This window comes from Mesoplodon densirostris, chromosome 17, assembly GCF_025265405.1.
Source record: "Mesoplodon densirostris isolate mMesDen1 chromosome 17, mMesDen1 primary haplotype, whole genome shotgun sequence".
Classification (NCBI taxonomy): Eukaryota; Metazoa; Chordata; class Mammalia; order Artiodactyla; family Ziphiidae; genus Mesoplodon; species Mesoplodon densirostris.
In genome coordinates this window covers 11,099,915-11,113,216 of record NC_082677.1, presented here as the reverse complement: position 1 = coordinate 11,113,216, position 13,302 = coordinate 11,099,915, and the positions used below count along the sequence as shown (strand labels likewise).

Genomic DNA, 13,302 nt, shown 5'->3' with positions numbered 1-13,302 from the left:
ACTATTACTACATCAGTTTTCTATGACTCATATGTGTGACTATTGCAACAAGTGAGGTAAAAAAAAGACAACACATACCTATAAACATATAGTTATAAAATGTTAAAACTTTAAAATTTTATCTTTATATAGGCTACTTTAGTTTGTTAATTTACATAGGCTTGTTTAGGAATAATCAGTATATAGTTAGGAATAATCAATATATATTTATTGCACAAAGATTTGCAATGAGCTTCCCTATAAAATACTATTTTCAAACTTATTAGTGCAATGATAAAAGTGAGTTGCCAGGGCTTCCCTGGTGGCGCAGTGGTTGAGAGTCCGCCTGCTGAGGCAGGGGACACGGGTTCGTGCCCCAGACCGGGAAGATCCCACATGCCGCGGAGCGGCTAGGTCCATGAGCCATGGCCGGGGAGCCTGCGCGTCCGGAGCCTGTGCCCCTCAATGGGAGAGGCCACAACAGCGAGAGGCCCGCATACCACAAAAAAAAAAAAAGAGGTGCCAATATATTATAAAATATAAATTTGTAACAGAAATAAAAGGTCTTTAAAATTAAAAAAAGTTCAAAATCCTTCCTATAGACACATATGATATTAATTGATATTTAAATGATACTATGACAGAATTTTAGGTTAAGGGACCTTTCTTTGAAGATTATCTTAATATAAAACCCCCTTATTTTGCAGAAAAGGAAATCAAGTCCCAAAAGCAGGGTTGGTAAACTATGGTCCATGTGTCAAATCTGCTTATCACCTGTTTTGGTAAATAAAATTTTATTAGAACACAGCCATGTTCATTCTTTATTGTCTATGGCTATTTTCATACTGCATGACAGAGTTGAGTAGTTGCATCAGAGGCTGTACAGCCCACAAAGTCTAAAATATTTACTATCTGCATCTTTAAAAACATTTTTCTACACAAAAGGATTAAATGAGTTTCCTAATGCCACGAAACTGAATTGTGGCATAGACTGAATCAAAAGCCAACAACTTCTGACACCTGTCCTTTTCCTATGACACCACAAGATAAGATATATTAACTCTGAATTTCCAGAATCTAAGGTGTACATACTCTAAACTTTGACTACTTCCTTTTACCAAAAACCAGACCATATTTAAAATATAAACATATAGATTCTTATCATTAAAATAAAGATAATGCAATTAAAAACAATACTAAACTTAAATACTTTAAATGTATTTATTATTCATTTGGAAATTAAAACAAGTTCTGATTACTTTAAAAAGGCTTAAAAAGTATATATAAGACTCCATTTCATGAGTAAGAACCAGTAGAGATGTCTGGGTTAGAAGGCTCAGATGCCAGCTCTCAGATCTGCTAGAAAAAGTATGTGGGGGGTGCCTCGAGAGTGTAAACTTCCTAATTTATAAACCTGAAGTTTCAATTATAGGGTCCCTAAAATACTTCAAGCTTTAAAAGTGTATGAACCGGGCTTCCCTGGTGGCGCAGTGGTTGAGAGTCCGCCTGCCGATGCGGGGAACGCGGGTTCGTGCCCCGGTCTGGGAGGATCCCACATGCTGCGGAGCGGCTGGGCCCGTGAGCCGTGGCCGCTGAGCCTGCGTGTCCGGGGCCTGTGCTCCGCAATGGGGGAGGCCGCAGGGGTGAGAGACCCGCGTACCGCAAAAAAAGAAAAGTGTATGAACCGAGAGAGAAAAACAAAAACAGAAACAAGAACGGAAAAGAAAGAAAATTGGCATAAAGGAATCAGCCATAATGCAAGATGCCCACAAGATGGCACCAGATGAGTGTCTACAGGCATTTAATCCATAGCTGAAATCCTGATGATGTAAAATGTTAAATCCCTTGTTACCTTGGAATGGGCTATTGAGAGTGTATCCACCCAAACTCTCCAGCCTCCCCATTCATATTTGATTGCATGATACAAAAGAATCCGGAAGATATTGTAGACCATCTCCGTAATCTTCTGTTCCTCAGAATTTTTAGGATTGATATAGCCAAGAGAAAACATCCAATCCTGCCACACTGAACACTGCAATAAGCATCTAGTGGGGGGAAAAATCATTAAAAATTGCTAAATTATATTAGAATTTACTATTTTGAAGTTGAGATAAATAGTGAAAATATTATCTGACTTAGATAAAGCAAGGTATACAGTCATTCTGCATATTTAATATTTAACCTGGAATGACTTTTCCCATTCTTCTACTTGGAAAAATCTGTATTATCATTTAAAATTGCTCTCCCAACTCTCCCAGTGAGATTTAGCTATTGTTTCGCTACTCCCTCATCACATGTAGCACTCACAAGGCACTTAACATATTAGAAATTAATCATTGCTTCACTGTTATCTTTCCCACTGAATTGCACTAAGACTGTACACCAAGACAACCTGTGCAGCACAGTGCTTTATACATGGCAGACATTCAATCAGTAGTTGTTAAATTTAAGACTCATGCAGCAACCATGGCTTCATACTGTACCCCATGTCCTAGCTAACCAGCTTTAGAATGCATGACAATAATCAGTTATCAGACCAAGCTGAGAAAAGCACAGATGATCTCAGCAAATCCAACAACATTACATTTAAACTACTGTTGGTGGTAGACAGTTATCAGGAAAAGGGATGGTATATTTTAAATAAGGATTTTTGGATATTTATGTTTATATATACAGTTAAAATATAATAACCATAAAGTTAAATAAAATCATATAAAAATAAATAAAAGTATGCAGATTATATAAAAGAAACAAATGCCTTTTCTAATGATTGAAAGTATTTAGCAAAATAGGAAAGATTTGAAAATTTTTTCTTTGAAAGATTGAAAATAAAGGAGAGAAAATAAGATTAGTTAGGAAATAAAGTTTTGTTATAGTATTCAAGCTGCTCACCTTCTATTCTCCCGGCTGTTACTGAAAAGTTTTATCATATCAGATAAAAACAAACGACGAACTTCCATCAGTTCTGCACTTGGTGTAGAGTTTTTTAACAAAGTTGCCACCACCTTAAGAATCACTGCAAATGAACAAAAAATTATAGTAAAGATTTATAACTACATCATATCTTCTGCTCAAAAAATATTTACTGATTTTCAACTAAGTGCTTAGCACTATGGTAGGTGAGTTTTAAGTGTCATAAATGAAACTATGTGAACGCCATACTGACTGAGGTGGTTAGCAAAAGTTTTGATTTATTTTCACATGTTACCATGTTACTACTGCATTACAATAAAGAACTGCTGGTTTGCTCACTTGGATTCTGAATTTTCACTGTAGAATCTGGCTCTGGATGTGGTTTGTGTACAACTTGAGTACATACTTGCTCTGTCAAAATCTGAAAGATGAAGAATTTGAATTTCATTTAGAAAATAAATTTATAATTGCAAATTATAGATATACAAAGACTCTGCAAAAAAAAATGTCAATTTGTTCAAATCAAAAGAAGCATCTCTTTTAAGGGTCTTCTAGTGAATTCCACATACTTCTAAACTCTTTAATTCTATAGTCTTCAAATTTTTACAGATAAAGACAAAACCAGGACCAGTATCTATAGAAGGAAAGATTAATTAGGAACTCCAAGAATTAACTCCGTTTGAAATCACTTTTCAGTGTACATCTTTAATACTTTTAAGTTGTGAACTGCAAACATTTGACTGTTATTTCATCATTAATAAAAAAAAAAAACTTAGAAAATCAGTAAGAAAATAATGTCTGAGCCTGGGTCCTAACTTCAAGTGAAGTGTGATATGGGAAAAATCTTTATAAAAATGTGGCTCATTGTCATTTACCAATGAGGTTTTTTTTAAACTTCAAATAACAAAAAATGACAAAAGTTGACCAAATAAAGGAAAGACAGACTCTAAACCATTTACTAATTTTTCCACTAACACCCAGGCTCTATGAGTACAGGATTCTTATACATCTTTTTCACTGCTACATTCCTAGCAATTAGCAAAGTGCCTAACACACTGCCAGCAGTCAATAAACATTTGTTACATTTAAGAATGAATAACTTAATTATATATAAAATATGGATATATGACTCTTCACTGTATTTCAGGCTATATAGCCTGTGTTTACCTCTATTCTTCCATATATTAAAAAATCCAATGAGATTATACTTAATAAAGATATCATTTTATATTATGATTTAATTTCCTGTGTAGGTTAAAATGCTAAGTTCTGAATGAAACTTTTTAAATAGTTTAACCCGAAGTAAGATACAAAAACTTTGAGGAAACTATAAAACTTAGTTGAGAGCTTAGTTGTACATAGCTACTTGTGAAAGTTGGGGATGGAGAGTAAATTAATCAAGAGACAGGTATGCTCCTTTCAGATTAGAAAAAGATCATGACATCCAGCAGTGGCATTTTTCTTACCTTTCTGCTCAGACTTAAAAAAAAATAAAAGAAGATAGGACATTTACTTAGGTGTATTAAGAATGTATATCAAAAAGGTATTGACTTGAAATAAAAACTAACCTACTATTATTAAAATGATAAATATAGGGCACAAATACCCCTTTCTTCGCTGCCATACTTTTACTGAAACACTTGCTTGTTTAAACAGTGCCTCAGAATTTTCTGAACAGAGCACTAGAGACATGCACTACTCATCAGTTAGACCTGACAAAAAAGGGATAAAAATTTCTTTGAAAACCATACACCAAAGAACAATTGGTGGTTGGTATATGCCTACAAGGAGTTTTCACACCAACCTGCCCAAAAAGTCCTGGTGTAGACCTACAGCCCAGTCAACAAGATCCCAAGAATTCTGGTTACAAATACAGAGATTCAAACTAACTACAGACAAGCTTGGAAAAGACTATGCCATACTCTTCCATGATACAGAACTGTCAAAACTTTTTCACCCCAAAAAGAAGAAAGCTCACTGTACAGAAAACAAAATTTATCTCAAAGAACCTTCATTCAGTTTTATATTGTTGTCCTTTTAAACCCCTATTTGATCATCTAAGAATGAGGGTAATAACTGCCTTGCCTATCTAATAAAGCTGGTAGGAAGATCAAATAGGGCTATATATGTAAAAGTGTTTTGAAAACTATATGTCATAGTTTATTTAAATATGAGTTTAATTACAAAAATATATTTAGAAATTCAATTCAGCATGTATTTATAAGAACCAGTTATGTGCCAACATTCTGCTACATATTTGAAATGGGAAACATAGTTGCTAGGTAGAACTATATTTCTAGAAAAAAACATTTAATCAATATTGAGGAGACAGGCTCAAATCCGAATAAAGACACAGACCTACTAGAGCATGGACTTGAGGATATGGGGAGGGGGAAGGGTAAGCTGTGACAAAATGAGAGAGTGGCATGGACATATATACACTACCAAACATAAAATAGATTGCTAGTGGGAAGCAGCCGCACAGCACAGGGAGATCAGCTAGGTGGTTTGTGACCACCTAGAGGGGTGGGATAGGGAGGGTGGGAGGGAGGGAGACACAAGAGGGAAGAGATATGGGAACATATGTATATGTATAACTGATTCACTTCATTATAAAGCAGAAACTAACACACCACTGTAAAGCAATTATACTCCAATAAAGATGTTAAAAAAAAAAAGAACCTATGTGAGTTTTAAAAGAGGGGGAGGGAAATAAATAAGAAGGCAAGGAGAGATGAATGTATATATAAACACTTAATGAAAGGATAGGATTCAAGATGGGCCATGAAGTTTGACTGGACTTGGTTAGAGACATGCATAGGAAATTAACCCTGCCCCCGCACCATAACAAAATAGGATGGAGGGTTCAGAGCCAGATACAGACATGAAATCCAATGTGTATTTACCCCTTATAACACATCTCAATTCACACAAGCTCAATAGCCAAATGTGGCTATCATATTGGACAGGGCTGGGAAACAATGAATTAAATCATGGAGGTAACTTGATAAATATGCTATTTATGGACACAGATCTGAGTCCAGCATTCTACATTTAAGCATTATTTTATAAATGGCATTATCTCGTAATTCATGGGTCACAGAAAGACTTCAGGCTTAAGCAGGAGCTACTGGAGCTTCCTCTCTGACCTACTGACTTCCCGGACTTATCAAGCATAAATCATTTTGGATTAGTAGGCTCGACTTACGAGACAGGAATAGTACCGGTTTATTTCTTAAAATGGCAAACTATTAACCCCACTGTTACATCCAACTGCTGCTGTAGGTATTCAGGGGGTCAGAAAACCTTTGTATTTATACAGTTTGGACAAGCTCTATTACTTTTTTGACTCTTGGTTTCTTTATCTGTGAAAAGAATGTTTGAATAAGATGATATTTAACATACTACCTACACATAAGATTCTATAATTTTGAAAAAAAAGTTTTATTATGAGATACTTAAAGATTTTAAAGTTACTACCCCTTTGTAAAAAAAAACTGTGTCCAGTAATGTTATACCCTTACTGAAAAAGATAAAGTAAAAAATATACATTAAAAAAATCAGTTCATTATTTCCATGGGAAACAGCTCTTCAGATGACAAGATCCCATACCTGACAGCCTCTGTCTACGGTAAGTGTTGAACTGAATTATAGGAATAGTATGTAAAGAGAAATAGTAAATCCAAACCTACAAAGTAAAATTAATATCACAATATTTAAAAAAAGCATTGGATCAATAATCATATATTGTTGTTCAGACAGATCTACAAGTATATTAAATAGAAAAATCTAGTTTTGTCTTCAGGAGACATATTCTACAATCTAACAAAAATTTTTAAGTGTATTAGGAAGTGCTACAAATCATTAAGAAAACATAATAATCCATAATTTAGAGATGGAGTAACAAAGTAAAAATAAAGCAAATAAAATGTAAGATACAAATTTTACAAATATTATAATCCTCAAAAAAATATTTGTATAAAGAATAGCCTTGAGTAATTTCAAAGAGGATTCATTAAAGCCAACTCATTTCATTATATGATCTATAAGAATAAATTCACCTCAGGAAACTAGGAGATAGGGATGTTTTTTCAATTAAATTTTCTTTTGTTTTTAGAATAATTTAAATAGATTTTTAGATCTTCAAAGCTTATGCAAAGTTGTCTGACATATCCTGCTAAAAACTCTAAATTACTTTGTCCTTTAATATTTACTGTTTATTTTATCATAGGCATCTTATCAGATTTAGAATTTTAAAGATCACAGTGACATAATCTTTACAATAACTGAACTTCCAAACACTTTGTGAAAACCACACATTCTAAAATATCATTATCAATACGGTAGGTTTGACAGAGTTCTTTATTATTTCTGTACTTGATTTTATACCTTTCTACAGTTGTAGTAATATGTGTTCTGATACAATGTTTGGAGTTAAGGTAATTTCCTCAAACCAAAAAAGAAAATGAAGATAAAATGAGCTTTCAAACTGCAGATTATCAACCAACTAATTCTTGCTAGGGGTACAGGCCTTGGTTGATGTTCACATAGTAAATCAAACTCAAGTTAGTTGAATTTTCTTTCTTTAGTTAAATTTCACTTACTATTTGATGAGAATTTAAGGTTGAACCTATCACTTGGGTTCTCATTTTTTTGGGGGGTAGGGGGTCATTGGGAATGAGTTTTAATTTTTTTACAACCAGATGCCACTCTCCAAAATGATTCAATCTTTAAACTTTGTTGATCTAGAATTAGTCATCCACCATCCTGTCACTGATATTACAATTTGATTTGTTAGTAGTAGTAAACCATCTGTTGAAGTCCTTTTCTACTTTTTTGTGGAATCAACAGTGCTAAACAATCATACCGTAACCATCTTTCTTTTCTGACCTTTTGTACACTTAACTTTTCTTTTTAGAGTGTCATACTTAACTCAGGGCCCTTCATTCCAATGAACCATGATTATTTTTCTACTTTGAAAGCCTATATTATTGCCAAATTGGTCAGATGGAGGCCCTGAAAGTTAGTTTCTTCATTATTTCCTAATCTCTGCAACATCCAATATCCAACATCCAGTATCAGAAGATCCAAACTTTCCCTGACTTTCTCCACCTAAGTTATGGAATTAGAGATAAAATCCGGACACTAAGAGAGTGCCTATGAATATAGATGGTAGTACAGATGCTGCTGCACTTGCTGTTGAGCCACTTTTCAGGAAGACAAGTAGAATTACATATGCATGTATATATACATGGGACATTTTATTTTAAGGTTACAAGCACATGATGATCTTTCAAATTCAACATATAATGTTATGTGGAACTTTTATTTTAATGTAAGGTTTCATTGACTACAAAGACTTTCTACTCTATTAACACTAATAGGTCAAAACAAGCAAGGGTCAGAAATTTGTGGAGGAAAGAGAATGATTAAAAAACATATACAGGCATCATTGACCAGAGCAAGAAAACCAAGGTAAAGATATAAGTTAAACCAAGAAGGAAGAGATATGGGGATATATGTATATGTATAACTGATATGTATAACTGATTCACTTTGTTATAAAGCAGAAACTAACACACCATTGAAAAGCAATTATACTCCAATAAAAACGTTAAAAAAAAAGATACAAGTTAATCAGTATTTGACACTAGCATTCAGAACCCTAATCTGATATTGCAGCAAAGTTTTGATTCAGAGGAGGACTTTAATACTGTCAACTGAAGGTAGATTCTGATATTTTTTGCCTTATGCACATATACTATGAGAAATGCCTATTTTATGACCATTTATTAGTGGTATGGCATAGAGCAAATTATTTAACCTGTGAGCCTCATTTTGTCTGTTTAAAAAGTCAATAAAAATACCAGCTTCATAGCAATATTGTAAGGATTTGAGATAATGTATGTAAAGTACTTACCAAGGGGGTTATCATAGTAAGTACTCAAAAAAGGCAGTTACTATTATTAGGGAAATATAATAATATCAGAATAAAGATGCTCTGCATAGGATAGGCCTTTCTATTAGTGCTTATTCAGTTCTGTAGGCAAAATATTGGAGCAATACTAAAATATTACTATAATTTTAAAAAAGCAGCACTCTGGAGGGTAAAGTTTACAAATCATGTAATTTGAGGAATGACTGACACAAAGTAGGAATATTAAGCTTAGATGAAAAAGACAAAGTAGCCAAAAGAGTTTTCTTCATTTATTTAAAGGGCAGCAACTCTTAAATTTACTGATGAGAATATAAAACCAGAGGTAAAAAAATTATGCCCTGTAGGCCAAATCCAGCCTAGCATCTGTTTTGTAAGTAGTTTTATTAGACAGCCACACTCATCTGATTCATATTTTCTATGGCTACTTCTGAGCCACAACTGCAGAGCTGAGTAGTTGCAACAGAGAGCATATATAACCTGCTACTATAAACTGAATGTTTGTTGTGCCCCCCAAAATTCATATGTTGAAACCTACATTTGCTATGGCTTTTAGCACAACTAGAGTCTCCTTGTATAACAGTCACAATGTTTTGCTATCTACATCTATAACAAAATAACCCACGCTCCACTATATGTTAAAGTGTGAGATGTGAAGTCCACTTTTCTCTTGTTTTGACATGATGGATATACACTGTTATTAAAAAAATATATTAGGTTGGGCAATATTAGGTGGTACGTGAAACAGTGTCCAGTTACTGCATTGTACCGAGCAGCAATGTGAAGATAACGTTCTCTGCTGCAAGTACTCAACTCAGCTACTATAATGCAAAAGCAGCCATTGGCAATATGTAAGGGAATGAGCATGGCTATGTTCCTACAGAACTATTTATGTATACTGAAATCTAAATTTCATATAAGGCTTACATGTCATACATTATTTTTCTTTCGATTACTTTCAACCATTTAAAAACATAAAAACAAGGCCCTACAAAGACAGGTGCTTAGAGTTCACTAATCTTTGCGCTAGAGAAAAGAAGTAGGACCTCTGAAAATTAGCTGCAGGAAAGTAAAATGAAGGTTAATATAAGAGAACATTCCTAATATTTTACTGGTATTTAAAATGAGGTAGTACACACATTTCACAGAAAATAATGAACCCAATTTGTATGGCCATCTGTTAGAAATAATTAAGAAAAGGATTTCTGAATTGAGATGATGGGATCTAAAGTTTCTCCAGATACCATTTTTACAAATAATTCTTACCTACATTTTATCCCAGTCTCAACTCTAGGTTAATGTTAGTAGTTGCTACATATCAGAGACAGAGAGAGGGAAAAGTGGGGAGGATAAGGGGAGGGAAAGAACAAATAAATAATGCATAATGGAGGTGATTTATGTGAGAAAAACTCTGCAAAGGCAATCAGCCAACCCATACTCAAAGAAAACGCCTAGGCCCAACATAAGAAGATTGGCAAATAAATGTACACGGATATGTTTTAAACAAAAAATTTAAAATGTAAGTATGTGTTCATCTTTTTTTTTTTTAAGGATTACTGCCTTTTTAGATTAACTGACCAACTGCTATTCCAATCACAGAGGGTTTCCACTGCATACATTTAAAATTAGTATCACACATTTTAACTTTTTACCTCATAAAGTGTGTTGTACGTGGTGACAGTCACAGTGTTTGTATGCAACATCAGCCTCTCTCCAAGAAGAGTAAAAAGACTGTGGGTATGCATAATTTCAACTTTTCTCCTGGAGAAACAGGGGCAAAAAAAAAAAATCATACTAGGAAACACACTGGATTTTCTAAGCACAAGATGTTAGGATAAGCAGTAAAATCTATAAGCAGATACAGAATTACGTAAGTAATGTTTACTAACTTCCATCTACTAAATGACAGTTTATAGCATAGCTGTCTTCTAAAATACCAAGACTACTATTTAAATACTTCTCAAAATGTCCACACAAACTAAAATGTTAAGTATACAAATTATAAAACATTGTATAAATGCTGACAGCTATAATTTTCAAATTTCTAATAGCTATTTAGGAGTTATTTTCTTAGGTTAAATTATTAGTTTCCCTTAACACAGAGACAACAGAATTTTCAATCCTTTCTGTCCAAAGTCTATGAAATAATCTATGTAAAACTTTAGTAACAAAAATGTGTAAGTATGGTTAAAACTGAATAGAAAGCAAAATAATTTGACCGAAGTAAAGGGAACTCATTACTGCTTGTATCTGTGGCTCACTTAACTGTTGGCCCATTTAACTGCTCCCCTACCAAATCCATACTTAGAATAGAAAGCTCTATTAAAGTCCTCCTGGAACACTTAGCTCCAGCCCAGGGAATTACTACATGCCTTTCATTCATGTCACTTTCTTAGAAGTCAAGATCTGGAACTTCTTGGCCCCCAACGCTCAGTATTTCATTTCTTACCTTGATTTTCTATTGTCTCCTGTGTGGATTTGGCAACTATAACACAAACTGACTAGGTAATCACCAAACTTTTGTTCCTTTCTTCCTGAGCCCACAGCTATACTATAATTCCAGCCTCTCTTACAGCTATGTGTGGCCACTGAGTTCTAGCCAATGGAACTCAAGAAGAAAAGTTGTGGATCATTTTTAGGCCTGGGCCACAGAAAAAATACTCATGTACTCTTCCATGCTCTTCCTCAAGGCAGCAACACAGGAGCCTTATGATGAAGACACAGAGGTACTAGATGAAAGAAGCAGTGTGGGTCTCTAAAGCACAGCTTGAAGAAAATCAACTGCTGAGGATACTCATTTGGATTTTAAGTGAATAAGAAAGAAACTACTAGTTTGGTAAGTTCCTAAAACTTCACTGTTTGTTACAGGAGCTATTGCTACCTTAATTAATGCACAAATCAAATAATGAACCATTTATCTGGGCACCACTCACCTGGAAATCCTCTCTTCTAACATCAGCCTTCAGGCTTCACACTGCACAACAAAAGAGGCAGCACAGCTATTTCCCCTCACCCAATCCTCCTCAGCCCAGAGAAGGAAACAGCAATTACCTAAATCCAAAAGGAAGCTAGGGCGAGTGTCTAATGGCTGTGTTTGTAAAACACTTAAGACTGGGAAAAGTCAAGTGGTCATTAAAAAAATAAATAAATAACAAGACAGATGGATATTCTGGGATTATGAAGGGGAAGCCTTTAGTCTCTTCCATCTCAAGCCACACCTAAGGAAAGGAAGCCTGACACTTTCATTTGCTCCCAATCAAGAAAAACAAATGCCAATGTATATCTCTTGATATATCTCTTTGATACACGGAGCTGGTAAAAGTCATTTAAATTAGGCTATCTGGAATTTAGAGTAACTTCTTAACTGGGACACCATAATTTCAACTACTAAAGAAATTCATGCTCTCTTGACTATCTCCTCCAAAGTAAATGTTTACAGAGCAGCTTAATTCTACCTCTTAGGGGGACTTGAAGAATACTGCACATACCAGGAAAAAGATGAGTCAGCTTTCTCTTGCAGTTTTCTTTGAAACAATGCTCACCAATAAATGCCATCTCACAGCAATCAAGAGATAGCCAAAAGTGGCATCCATCATTTCAGGCATAAAATGGGCATGCTGGCCCTGTACATCACATGATTTTGTTTCCCAGAGGACCTCTAATGAAAGACCCAGCTTTATGTATTCAGTTCAGAAAGGCTTCACTAGGGTATATATTCGAGAAACTAACAACTTGAACCTGTTTAACTTTAAGACCTAAACAGACTTCAGACTTTAGTGCCTAGCTGCTTTACCTTTTAAATTTTATAGGATTTCTGCCCACTTGCATTGAGTGCAATCTATTTTTTTAAAAGAGTAACCTTTTAATCTCGTACAAATTATACATTTATTAGCTTACTAACCATTCCATTAAAAACACACCCCAGGGCTTCCCTGGTGGTGCAGTGGTTGGGAGTCCGCCTGCCGATGCAGGGGACACGGGTTCCTGCCCCGGTCCGGGAAGATCCCACATGCCACGGAGCGGCTAGGCCCGTGAGCCATGGCCGCTGGGCCTCCGCGTCCGGAGCCTCTGCTCCGCAACGGGAGAGGCCACAGCAGTGAGAGGCCCGCGTATCGCAAAAACAAACAAACAAACAAACAAACAAACAAACAAAAACACACCCCAATTTCCTTCTTCACAAAACAAGTATTTTGGGGGGGATGACCAAAAAATACTTCTTGTAACAAATTTAGAGAATATGTTGGAACAGGACAAAGAAAAAAAAGAAAACCCATAATTCTATAACCCAGATAATCATTATAAATATCAGTTGATGTTTTTCAGACTAATTACGTTGCACATAAGTATATGATAGATAGATATAGATGATATCAATACAATGGAAATAATTCTACATAAGATAATTTGTAGCTTGTCACCTGTAAAACAACAATATTATGTCTTAAAATGTCAGTTATTAAATATAGTTTATAACT

At 34.8% G+C, this 13,302-nt stretch overlaps 1 protein-coding gene across 1 annotated transcript in view; it reads right to left on the bottom strand.

Annotated features, from left to right (window-relative positions):
• The window catches only part of NBEA (neurobeachin), a 610,373-nt gene that overhangs the window by 441,895 nt on the left and 155,176 nt on the right, over positions 1–13,302 (bottom strand). The window contains exons 18-21 of the mRNA XM_060080316.1: positions 10,480–10,588; positions 3,232–3,313; positions 2,872–2,995; positions 1,832–2,024 (exon numbers count right to left, since the gene is read on the bottom strand). Coding sequence (XP_059936299.1) covers positions 1,832–2,024; positions 2,872–2,995; positions 3,232–3,313; positions 10,480–10,588 — 508 coding nt within the window. The remainder of the gene's footprint in view (positions 1–1,831; positions 2,025–2,871; positions 2,996–3,231; positions 3,314–10,479; positions 10,589–13,302) is intronic.